At 36.2% G+C, this 12,788-nt stretch overlaps 1 protein-coding gene across 2 annotated transcripts in view; it reads right to left on the bottom strand.

Moving 5' to 3' along the window:
* The window catches only part of METTL25 (methyltransferase like 25), a 107,013-nt gene that overhangs the window by 23,331 nt on the left and 70,894 nt on the right, over positions 1-12,788 (bottom strand). For both annotated transcript variants that reach the window (XM_056116371.1, XM_056116378.1), the window contains one exon: positions 10,354-10,427. In XM_056116371.1, coding sequence (XP_055972346.1) covers positions 10,354-10,427 — 74 coding nt within the window. The remainder of the gene's footprint in view (positions 1-10,353; positions 10,428-12,788) is intronic.

Here is a 12,788-nt window from a genome sequence, read left to right as displayed (position 1 = left end):
ATTGGGCGGGAACATTTTTAGGGTACATATTACAAAGTATTCAGGATATGCTTCTGACCATTCTTTCAATAAATTGTAGTGGAAAATAATATTATAAAGAAATATATTATAATATTATGAGAAAAAAATATGGATTAAAAAGTCTGGAGAACGATGAAGTTTTATAAAAGTTTCCACCATGCTACAAAACACTTAACTTTTACTAGGTCAATGTCATAGTCTATGCTTCACTGCAATATTAATAGTGGCAATTCACCTAGTATTCAAAGAGAACTTCTTCAACACCAGTCATTAAGCACTATAAACTAGATTGAGTTTGACTTGATTTCATTATGCCCTCCAGATTGTCATACTTTAAACAAAATGCCATGACATATATAAAGTATATTTTTTCAGTTCTATTTCTCAATTTCAGTTATTATCTCATGTTCTGATTATTACAACTACTTCCCAAACTAAGATTAAAACTGCTATTCTCCATTTTTGCCTATATTCTCATATTTTCTTAGAGGACATTTTTATTTACTACGTTCCTGTCTCTCCATCCCTAACTCCCCCCCCAAAAGTTTATTTTTTCTTCTGTTTGTTTGATATATTTGAAACTCTGTTTTAAAGAAAATAGGGTCAACATACTCTGAGTACAGCCAACTTTTCTCATTGTATTCCAGAAGTCATTTTCTCTTCTAATGTTTTATATTCTATTCCACATTTAGTGTTTTGGTGCACTGGCTCTTGCAGTTATTTTTAAAAAAATTAATTATAAGGTTTCCACTCTCCAGTTTAAACTGAAAGCATCCTTTATGACCAATCCCAAACAGCTTGTTCTTGTTAAGATAACTAAAAATAACCTTTTTTTAGTTCTAAATTTTCATGGCTTATCTATCCTTTCATTCCCTTGAAACAATAATCATCTGAGTAGGCACAGGTTCCCTGAAGCAGAATTTATACTGTTATGTTACTGAATAATTTTCAGGTTTTATATCTAATGTGTAATAGATATAATAGAGTAGGTGGTGGTATCACATGTATTACAGATTTGGCTGCTTAGAAAAGATGCAATTTTTAAATTTTAAATTTTAAAAAATTATTTCTTATCAAATCTATTTATTATGAAATTCTTGCACTTCTTTAAAATGTTTTAGGGGCTGGAGCGATAGCACAGCGGGTAAGGTGTTTGCATTGCATGCAGCCGACCCAGGTTCGATTCCCAGCATCCCATATGGTCCCCAAGGACCACCAGGAGCAATTCCTGAGTGCATAAGCCAAGAATAACCCCTGTGCATCGCCGGATGTGACCCAATAAGCAAAATAAATAAATAAATAATAAATAAAAATGTTTTAAACCTTGCCTTTGATTTTTAATTCAAAGAGGTAGAGACTATTTCCCCTAACTCAGTGATTCCAGTTTTTATGCTATTCAACAGGCTGGAGCAATAGCACAGTGGTAGGGCGTTTGCCTTGCACGCAGCCAACATGGCCGACCCGAGTTCGATTCCTCCACCCCTCTCGGCGAGCCCGGCAAGCTACCGAGAGTATCTCGCCCGCACGGCAGAGCCTGGCAAGTTCCCCGTGACGTATTCGATATGCCAGACACAGTAACAACAAAGTCTCCAATGGAGACGTTACTGGGCCCGCTCAAGCAAATCGATGAACAACGGGAGGGCCTTAATGCTATTCAACACTACCTAATGGGATAGTTGTAAAGAGAAATTATATTCTCATTTGTAAAGATGGGTTATTAATAATAGCAATTTTGGAACTTAGATAGCTCAACAGCCCAGAATACATGTTTTGTATAGGAGGCTCTGGTTTGATCCCCAGTGGAACTCTCATCTCCAGCTGCTCAGAGTAATCATTTTACATGTATTTTTAAAATCTCACATCTCAACCAATAAAAATCTTGAGCATGCTCCACCCAAGAAAACCACTTATAAATTCTAGATATTTCTCTACTAATAAATTCTATACATTTTAAAACATTAAAATTGAGATTAAAGAGATAAAATGGAAATTAAAATCCAGTGTTCTTTCACTTGAGATATGTTCACTCACTTTGGGTGTTAGAGACTGATAGTGCTGACTACAAAGATAATTTTTGTGTAAAAGTTTTCATGGATAGGTATGGATAGGTATGGTGGAATTTTATCGATATGGGGATAGGGAGATTCTGACGGACTAGATGAGCCAGTGTGAGAAATAGGGAGAAAGCTGACAGCAGAATTTTTGTTACAAGCAAGAATAAAAATCAACTGTACTACAATTATGAGATTCATCAGCATATAAACAGTAAAGTTACAAAATAAGATAATATAATTTAGATAAATCTAGAAAACAACACTTAAAAGATTTGAAGGAAAAAAAATAAAGATCAGAAGAATAGACTGAAACAGAGAAGGGAGAGTATTTTATGAGGGACTTGACTATGAGAAAAAATGGGATTTCTGTAGTGGGAAATTGTAAGAAACACTGATTGCAAGTTCAATCATATGAGGATGGATTAACTGACCAGGGGATTTAGTAATGTGCTGTCATTAGAGACCCTGTAAAGATGCTTGATAGAATGATGGAGGTAAAATCTGACTGGAGTTAGGGTATATAGGAAAGAAATTGGCAGCACTTTCAAGAAATTTTCTGGTAAAGAAAGAACAGATAGAGAATAGTATCCGAGGGTGAAAATGAGGTTTGAAAAAGATTTTCTGGATTTGTGAACTAGCCATTATGCTATATAATTTCATTCAATAAACAACTGGCCCTCAAGGAGACCAGCATGTTGCAGAGGAATAAACAACACAAATTAATTGCATAGTTAGCTCCAGTTAGAGCAGCGAATCACATATCAGGTCCAATGTGAGAAGACTAGAGGGCAGGAATGAAAATTACGCATCATAAAAATGTCTCCTAACTGCTCTTATGGAATGTCTAGGATTTCACCTGGGAAAGGACGCAGGAGGAAAGGGTGGCAGAAATGGGGAGGAGACTATTCTAAGTGGAGAGAAGAGGTCCAAGGAAGCATGCAATGTGTAAAATTAATTACATGGAAAATGATGAATGATACAGGGCACAGTGTATATATCAAGCTCAGTAATGTGGACAGTTGCTGAAGTACAAAGGAGCAAGAACTGAGGAATGGATTAGGCTGGAAAAGATATTAATGAGTGATTAGATAAAGCCTTGAAGGCCACACCTAGGGTGTTTTAGTTTTTGAATAGAAAGATGGATTATCAAACATTTTGAAGTTAGCAAAGTAACATGTTGGGTCTTGAGGAGCAAAGTGAAAGGAGACCTCCTGTCAGAATAAAGCATGGTCAGCATGCTAAAAAGGAATCAGCATTCTTTCTTGTAATAAAAGTGAATGCACTGGATCTAATTAACATTCTACTCAAGTGAATCCACACTATCCACAAGCTTTTCCAAAAATACACTTTAAGAATATGGTGTACTTGTAGCACTTTCCAGGGAAGCAATATTAGTGTAAAAATTTTTAGGAAAAGGTGAAGCAGATGTAGACTTTATTGGAAACCAGCATACAAAGGAAAGAAAGCAGCAAACATACTTTTGAAATAAACTTATTTTGCCTTTTATATGAAAATACATATTAAAGGCAAAAGATGAGGAACATGAAATTTTGCTAAATACAGCAATCAAGGGTTCTTGAGGAGATGCCTGTGGGCTAAAATGAATGTCCACCCAACACTGTGCTCCTACAAGCTGCATTCAGAGTTGCCCCTACCCCTACCCTGAGTGCGTCGCCTCCTGAAAAAAAATTGAAGAGATCTTTTTTAAGGGAGCTCCAGAGATTATTCAAATTATTCTTCAGTTTGAAAGCTATGTTTGCTCATTTCATTTCGATGACACTATAAATTCAAAACTTAAGCTTTAATTTTGTGAGGCAGATTTCAAGACTCAGAATTTCAATATCTTATTTATTGCAGAAAAATTAAAATGATATTATACAGCTCAATTAAAAGTAACAACTATTTCTTACAAAGCTATATACATTGCTCATTGTGAAGGAAAACAAAAGAGTTTACATTATATTTTTCCTGTTCTCTTTTCAAGAGGTTTTCATTTTTTAATTTGGGCTGGAGCAATAGCACAGTGGGTAAGGTGTTTGCCTTGCACGTGGCTGACATGGCTGACCCGGGTTTGATTCCTCCGCCCCTCTCGGAGAGCCTGACAAGCTAATGCGAGTATTTTGCCCACATGGCAAAGCCTGGCAAGCTACCTGTGACGTATTAGATATGCCAAACACAGTAACAAGTCTCACAATTTGTTGTGAGATGTTACTGGTGTCCGCTTGAGCAAATTGATGAACAATGGGAGGACAGTGCTACAGTGCTAATTTGGGGGAGATAGAGGACTTCTGAATAGTGCTCAGGGTTTGGGCCCTAAAGTGACAGGGATAACCTGGGTCAACCACTGGTATTCAGGCGACTCTTGGGCTGCATTCAGCAATGCTCAGGGACTCAGGGTATGCTGAGCATTTAACCAGGGTCGACAGAATGCAAGGCTATTACCCTATTACCTTTTTGAGTTTGATCGCCAAGAGTTTTAAAAGAATTTCACAAAATTAAACAGCTATTTTTTGGCATTTACTATCTAAAAAAAAGTTTCAAGATTTGGAAAAATTATAAATGTATAAATTTTTATAAATTATTAAGCCTTATTACATTTTGTCATATTTATAATGGAATAAAATGGTACATTTAAATATACAAAAATGTTTACTTCTGATATTAAACGAGATAAACAATGATGCAAAAAGAAACTTTTAGAGTAGTGCTTCAGATGTTCTAAAATAGCATAACATTTGAGGAGAATTTATCTTGATTAATAAAATAAACTAAAGGTGAAAAGGTCATTAAGTAAAGTTGTTTCTTTCTTTAGTACACAGGCTTAGAGAATCCAATCATGTGAAGTTTAGTCTATGAGATCTACAGAGTCGATTCGTATTCAAAATATCCCAGATAAAATTTAAATTAAAAAGCACAGGAAAGTGAAGTCAATTCTGGAATATGAATTCAGTAACAGTCCCAGATCCTTTAGGCTTATGATTTTAGCTTTTAACCACTTTGATGCTAAATTTTTCTTCTTATTATAATGAGGTGTCTGTAAGAGATACTACACATATGTGGTTCAACTCACCCTAGGGGAAAACTTGATAAGAGATTAAAATTTGATGCTACTGAATACAAGTATTCATAAAATATGTATAAGATATAGAGAATGCCAGTAAAATGAATACTTGTACTCAAAATTAAACTTGAGAGTGACAGAAAACATTACTAGGGTACGTAAGTACAAAGACCTATGTATCCCCACCTTTCCCATCACACTTTACACAATTTTACTCTCCCATAGGAAATCACCATACTGAACCCTGCTTGTGTTTACCATTATCATACGTTTTTGAGATTGTCTAATGCCTATTTATACTCCTAAATAATCACCCAGTTGTGTTTGGTTTAGCGATAGCACAGCGGGTAGGGCGTTCGCCTTACAAGCGGTCAACATGGCCGACCCGAGTTCGATTCCTCCGCCCCTCTCGGAGAGCCCGGCAAGCTACCGAGAGTATTCGATATGCCAGACACAGTAACAACAAAGTCTCCGATGGAGACGTTACTGGGCCCGCTCGAGCAAATCGACGATCAACGGGAGGGCCTTTACTTTACTTTACTTTACTTTATTAGAAGTAACCAGCCTAAAGTAATTTTTTTGCAATTTCTATATTTATAGGATTCATTTACAATGATGCATATAATTGTAAACTATTATTTTTCACTGTGTCACAGCATGCCATTCCATTTTATTTTATTTTTATTATATATATATATATATATATATATATATATAGTTTTGGGGCACATCCCACTGTGCTCAGGGCTTACTCCTGGCTCTGTACCCAGGGATCATTCCTGAGGGGTTCAGGGGACCACAGGGAGTGTCGGGTATAAAATTTGAGTCAGGTACATGAAAGCAAGTGCATTATCTCTTCATTCTATTTTAACGGAGAAGTGAAATTTATTTATTCTCCTATTAATAAAACTTTTGTTCCTAAACAATTTCTTAAAGTGTATAGTTCAAAGTTTTCCTAAGATATATACTTAGATGTGTAATTGCTCAGACAAAGCACTGAGAAATTTACAATTTTATTAGACAATGCTAGCTTATTTTTCAAGGGACTGAACAAACTTCTTAAATCCCATCAACAAAGTGAACAGTTCCAATTGCTCTAAGTTCTTGCTTACATTTGATAACTATCCATCCTAAAACTTTCTGCTTAGGAGCCAGTGAGATAGTACAGAGGGTAAGGTGGCTAGTCTTGTATGTAGCTGACCTTGGTTTGAACCCTGCACCCCAGATGGTCTCCCCTGGCTTTCCAGGAGTGATCCCTAAGCAGAGTCAGGAATAAGTTCTGAGTATGATTTGGTGTGACACTCCCCAATGACTTGGTGTGACACCCTAAAAAAAGACAAACAAAGGCTTTTTGCTAACCTGTAGCACTGTCCTCCTGTTGTTCATCGATTTGCTCGAGCGGGCCCAGTAACGTCTCCATTGTGAGACTGGTTATTACCGTGTTTGGCATATCGAATATGTCACAGGAAGCCTGCCAGGCTTTGCCGTGCAGGCGGGATACTCTCGGTAGCTTGCCGGGCTCTCTGAGAGGGGCGGAGGAATCAAACTCGGGTTGGCTTGATTGGCCTTGTGCAAGGCAAACGCCCTACCCACTATGCTATTGCTCCAGCCTACTGGTATATATAAAAATAATATACCAGTGGAATGGGCTGGAGTGATAGCATAGCTACCGTAACGTGTGCCAAACACAGTAATAAGTAACAAGTCTTACCAAGTTACTGGGCTCGCATGAGTAAATCGATGAACAATGGGAGGACAGTGACAGTGACCAGTGCAATTGCTGGGTCATTTGGTAAATCTGTTTTAAATATTATAGGACTCTTCACAGTTTCCCTTAAAGGCTAAATAAAATTACATTCCCAACAGTGATTGAGGGTTCCTTTACCTCAGACCCTTATCAGCATTAGTTTTTAATAACAGGTCATTCTCACAGGAGTGAGGTGATATTTTATTATTTTAATTTGTTTCTCTTTGATAATAAATATCAGGGCAAACAATATAAGAAAGACCAATGTAAAAAGATACATGCCCATTTAAATTCATTACAATTTTTAATAGCTAAGATCTGGGACCAATTCAAGTGCTAAGGACAGGTGACTGGATAAAGAGGTGTCAGTGTGCGTGCGTGTGTGTGTGCGCGCGCGTGTAACGTTTTAGCCAAAATCACTTTCCTTCAATCTTACTGCCTAGTCTTCCCCAGCAACCACTGATGTCTCAAAGTTCCACACAGTGATATATGCAACTACAAGAAAGTTTCATGTACATATATAAATACACACACATAGCTATACTCGAGACACTCAAATATATTTACACGGAGATGTGGATCTTATCGTACCGATAGTATAAGGTGTGTCTGGCACATGGCAGTCCCAGTTTGATCCTCAGCAACAGTATTCTGAGCCAGGAGCAATCTCTAAATATCACTGGGGTAGCTCATCTCCCAGGGGAGAAAAAAAGTGTTGCTATTTTCCCAGAGTGAAAGTCACCTGAGCATAGTTATTTTAAGTTATTCTATATCTCCAATGGTTTCATTTCTGTTGGTTATATTTATTTTTGGCTTTGTCATGTCACCTCATTTAATCATACATACATAATTTTTGGTTGTTTGGTAGATTCTGTCTGAATAGCAAATTGCAGCAATAATTTCCTAGAGGATTACACATACACTACTTTTGCTTCTAGTAGACGGCTAGTCAAAGCAGTATTAAGAAGTAATTTCATCACAGCTTGAAATAATTCTAAGTCCATTTTAGGACTGTCCAGTTCTAACTCATACTCATCAGATAATATGAACCCTCAGGGCCCTAACTCGAGTAACAGTAGTTAATCTGATAGTTCTAGTCCTCTTGATAGGACACTAACTTCTGTCACATAACACTATATAGAATGTTTCCTCTCTTTGCTTTGTTTCCTATGTTGCCTACTGGATATCTCTTAAGAGAATGCAGCCCTAATAACTGCTCAACTCTTTTGGTTTCCATCTTTTCACTGACATCTGTTCTGCAATTCCTAGTCTTTCTTCTGTCTCCATGTTCTCAAACCAATTAAAAACAAACCTTGCCACACACATAACCAAGTATGTGGTCACAATGGACTATAAAATACTCTTGTGTGGACACACTATCCTATGTAACTATGACCCAGTAGGCAGCCTGACATACACTGCGAACAGTTGCCAGATTGAAAAAAGTATAACACGTGCAAATCTTGACAATGAATTGAAGCTGATTCAAACAGGGTGATGGGAGAAAAATAGTATGAGATTTTTCAGGATTTCTTAAGCTTGGAAATAATTATATCAATACCAAGAAAAAACAGAATAAGTCAAAAGAAACAGAAAGAAACAGAATTTTACAAAGTTGATTTTGGCCTTTGGATGTAGCTGAATTTAGTAAAATTGTGAAGAATGTATGTGAAGCTTTTCAGATTAAAATGCATAACATAGATTTGAAATTCTGAAAAGAGATACAAGTCAAATACATGCAATAAATTACTTGCTGTTAGAGAAAGAGGAAATTAAAAGATATGGTAGCAGAAGACAGAACACTAGAGAATGCCTCAAAATACTAAAAGCATGGAGTAGGAAGAAAAACCCTTCATGAAATTAGTAAGTGTACCAAGTAAGAAAAGAGGGAAAAAAATGCACTTTTATGGGGAGAGGGGCAGTTGGAAGCTAGGTCATGCCTGGCATTGCTCAGAAATCATGCTGGCAGTGCTCGGGAGATGATATGTGGTACTGTATAAAAACAAGGTTGTCACATGCGAGTACCTTACCTACTGTTCTATTTCTCTGCATATCCCAGGGAATACAGCTAGACAATTGATCATAAAAAAGATTTTGAAGAACAATAATCACTCATATGTCCAATTGTGGCTGACAGGTGAGTGAGGCTTTTAAACGAAATATATAATTAAAATAATCTATTTTCTGAATAGTAAAGAAAGTAGAAATGGGGAATTGTTGTTGATGGATTTTTAAGTGAGAAGATGATTTAGAATAGAACATTAATAGCCTCAAGTGGGAATTAAGAGAAAAATTAATTTGTAAAAAGAGTTAAGGTCTTAAAACGGAATCAATACTTGTATGATTATGAATTTGCACAATTTTGTGATTTTATACAACTAGCTTAGCATATTCGGGATGAACTCAAAAGAAGGAGTTAGTTTCAGCAAAACACACAGAATTCACTAATTATCATTTTGAAAATAGGTAACTATATGGAAGAGAATAGAGATGTGGGTATGAACTTGGGGATTTTACATTGAAATATCAGTAAAAACCAATGCTATATGTAGAAAATTGTATGCAGTAATCTTGATCAGTAAATTATTATTCTTCTAGAGAAATGATAAAAAAAATCCTTTGCTACTATTAGTGTGGATTTTCAAAAGCCAAAAACTTATGTTTTATCTGGAATATTTTACTATAAGCAAATGGGTAACAGAAATCTAAAAATAGTAAGAGAAAAAAATTAGTAAGTGAACATTCATGAAAATTGACAGGATTAAAATTGTATGCAAGTGTAGCAGTTGTTGAACAATAAGTATGAAAAATTCTCCTACCTTTGCCACTGTTTGTGAAGAGTGCATTATTGGAGGGGGGGTGGGAAACAGAAAACAAAACACAATCAGGCCTACTATTTTATTAGTAGATCTTGCATGGTCACACTGTTTGTTGATGATAGATATCTGTCCTAAGTATGTATGTATTGTTATGAACCATTTTAAATATAATACTGCTCAATGATAATATATTATTTATTGAATTACTTGTTTATAACAAATTAAATATTTCTAAAATTCCACAGCAATCTTTATATATTATTACAACCAAACAAAACAAAACAAATTGAACCTCCGTTTCACTTAAAAAATTATAGATTTGGACCAGAAAGATAGTAGAGTGGGTAGGGCACTTACTTCTCATGTAGCCAACCAGGTTTAATTCATGGCACTACTTTTGGTCCCCTGAACCCGACAAGGAGTAACCCCTGAGCACAGAGCCAGGAATAAGCCCTCAGCATGACCAGGTCAAAACCAAAATCAAAAATATAAAAAAAAAGATTAAGATATAGTTAACATATCCTTCTTAGTTATTAAGTTTAAATGCAAAGCTGCTACCAATTACTGTCACCCTATATAAGTTTACCTATACTAAAAGATGGTTCACTTAAAGTACACATGGTTATTCTTATTAAAATAAAATGCTCATACCATTTGGTGATGCCATAGCAATCTTTAATAATATCCTGAAGGACCGCACGGTAGAACAGTGATTCAGTAGGCAGCTGGAAAAAAAAAAAGACATATTATAATCATAAAAAAAATGAATAACTTAAAAATGCCTCCAATAAAAACAATACCAGTATTGGAATCATAAGGGGATGTTACTAGCCTAACTTTGTTGTAAAATATACAGGTAAATTTTATAATTTTTCCCATTTAATATTAAAATGCTATACTGAGGCAAGCAACTGGAAAGTAATTATGTAAGAAGGTAGAAAAAATTATAGGAGAAATAACAAATAAGATATAATCATTTGAAAAGAAGCATGAGCCCCTCCAGTGAAATGTATTAACTAAAGGTACAATAAAATAGCACTATAGCACTGTCCTCCCGTTGTTCATCGATTCATTTGAGTGGGCACCAGTAACATCTCACAACAAATTATGAGACTTGTTGTTACTGTTTTGGCATATTGAATACACCACGGGAAGCTTGCCAGGCTTTGCAGTGCAGGCGAGATACTCTCGTTAGCTTGCCAGGCTCTCTGAGAGGGGTGGAAGAATTGAAGCCAGGTTGGCCATGTTGGCCGCGTGCAAGGCAAACGCTTTACCCGCTGTGCTATCGCTCCAGCCCAATAAATATAAACAATTACAAATAATCAAGTCAGCTCTGGAATCTATTGGAAAGTAGTCAGAAAAGATGCATAGAAAAGAGAAAGTGGATTTATTGAATAGTAGTAAACTAGAGATTTTTCTACCAAGAAGAAAAGGAATTACAAATTATGTCTAAGAATTGAAAGATCACAACACTGGCTACTGTAGAGTTAAAAAAGAAGGGCCTTGGAAAGGATAATAGCAGGGCTTGAAATCTTGGCAAGGTTTCATTTCCTGGGCAAAAAAGGTAGGAGGTGTAGGTGAAGTTTCAAATGTTTTCCAAAAGAAAGAAGGAATGGCTGAAGAGAAAGGCTGAGAGAAAACATACTAGTTTCACAGAAGCCTAAAGTTGAAAAGTACAGTGTAAGTAGAAGAATAAACTTTGCTGCAGCAATGAAACTATTCTTTAGGAAATTACAGAAGTTGCCGAAACTCTACCCACAAGCCCACATATAACTATATAATACAATATAACATTTTATATGATATGTTGTATAACACTGGTTTGTCCTTTCTCCTTCCGCAGAGAGTTTAGGTTTATTGAGTAACTCCCACAACAGTGCCCCTGAGGCACAGCCAATTCTATCAGGCACTAATAACCCTATATTGCTTTTCTCTTTTCTTTATGTTATTTGCATGGTTTATTTAGCAATGTCCTTTTCGTTTAAGACATAGGAAGACAGTTGATGCTATGTTTTTGTAACATTGCAGTTAACTGATTCCGAATAATATTTACTCCTGGGCATCCATCATATTTACTTGACTTAAGACTCAGTTACCCTTTCTTCCCAATACCCTCAAAAGGAGGTCTTAGCGAGGGACAAGGATGGACCCAGGTCAAGGTATAGGCTACTTTGGCACTGAAAAAGGGACAAGGTAAGAGCAATAAAAAGTACAATAGGAGCACAGTCACGGAACAAACTCTGTCATGACCCAAAAAGAAGTAACTGAATAAGGACCCTCCTGGGGTTAAGAAAGACTAACCTGATTGGGATATATAGCGAGATGTCCCCAGGAATAGCTAACCTTAAGATTAATATATCTCCTACTGTGTTTATACAAAATGAATAGAAATATTAGAAATAAGTAAATTTATTATGATTGTTTAAATGGATTACTAACTTAGCAAAGGAGAAAGCAATACACCCTAGTTGGGATCCCACCCTTGAGCAGATCTCCTAGTAATCTAGAGTGCTGCTGAACCCACAGATGAGATTTTTGTCCTTAAATTAATCTCTGAGAAGAATTTCCCCTGAAGGAGTGGGTTTACATATGTTTGTTGTTATGATAATGTTCAACCACACCTATGTGTACACCCACTACACTGTAGAAGAAGCAACTACACTGTAGGAGAATGAATCTATAAGGATGAGGATGAGTATGAAATAAATGTCCCTGACTACCAATCAGCTTGTGGGCCCTATTCCTCCATTTCCCTGTTCCTTTGTCGTCTATCTTTGTGGGCCAGTCTCCTCAGTCACCAGAAGCACATGTCCTACGCCCCACACTTTTTGAATTCACAATGATATACTCTAGAATATTAATCTCTATGCCAACAATACAGAAATATTGTCTTGTTGAAAATTAGTATTAAAAACCCAATGCAAATTAATACTAAAACAACAGCCTGCCCTCTACGCAAGAGTGATGAAAGGGAAAAAAGTAAGCAAGAATGGAGGGAGATCAACAGCACTGAGAACTTTGAGAAATCTAAGACACAGATTCTTAGATTTCTGACCTCTTAGATTCTTAGATTCTTAATCTTCTGA

This window comes from Sorex fumeus, unplaced genomic scaffold (genome assembly GCF_029834395.1).
Source record: "Sorex fumeus unplaced genomic scaffold, SorFum_2.1 ptg000003l, whole genome shotgun sequence".
In the NCBI taxonomy this organism is placed as follows: Eukaryota; Metazoa; Chordata; class Mammalia; order Eulipotyphla; family Soricidae; genus Sorex; species Sorex fumeus.
The sequence above is the reverse complement of the archived record's forward strand: the minus strand, read 5'-3'. Positions and strand labels throughout refer to the sequence as shown.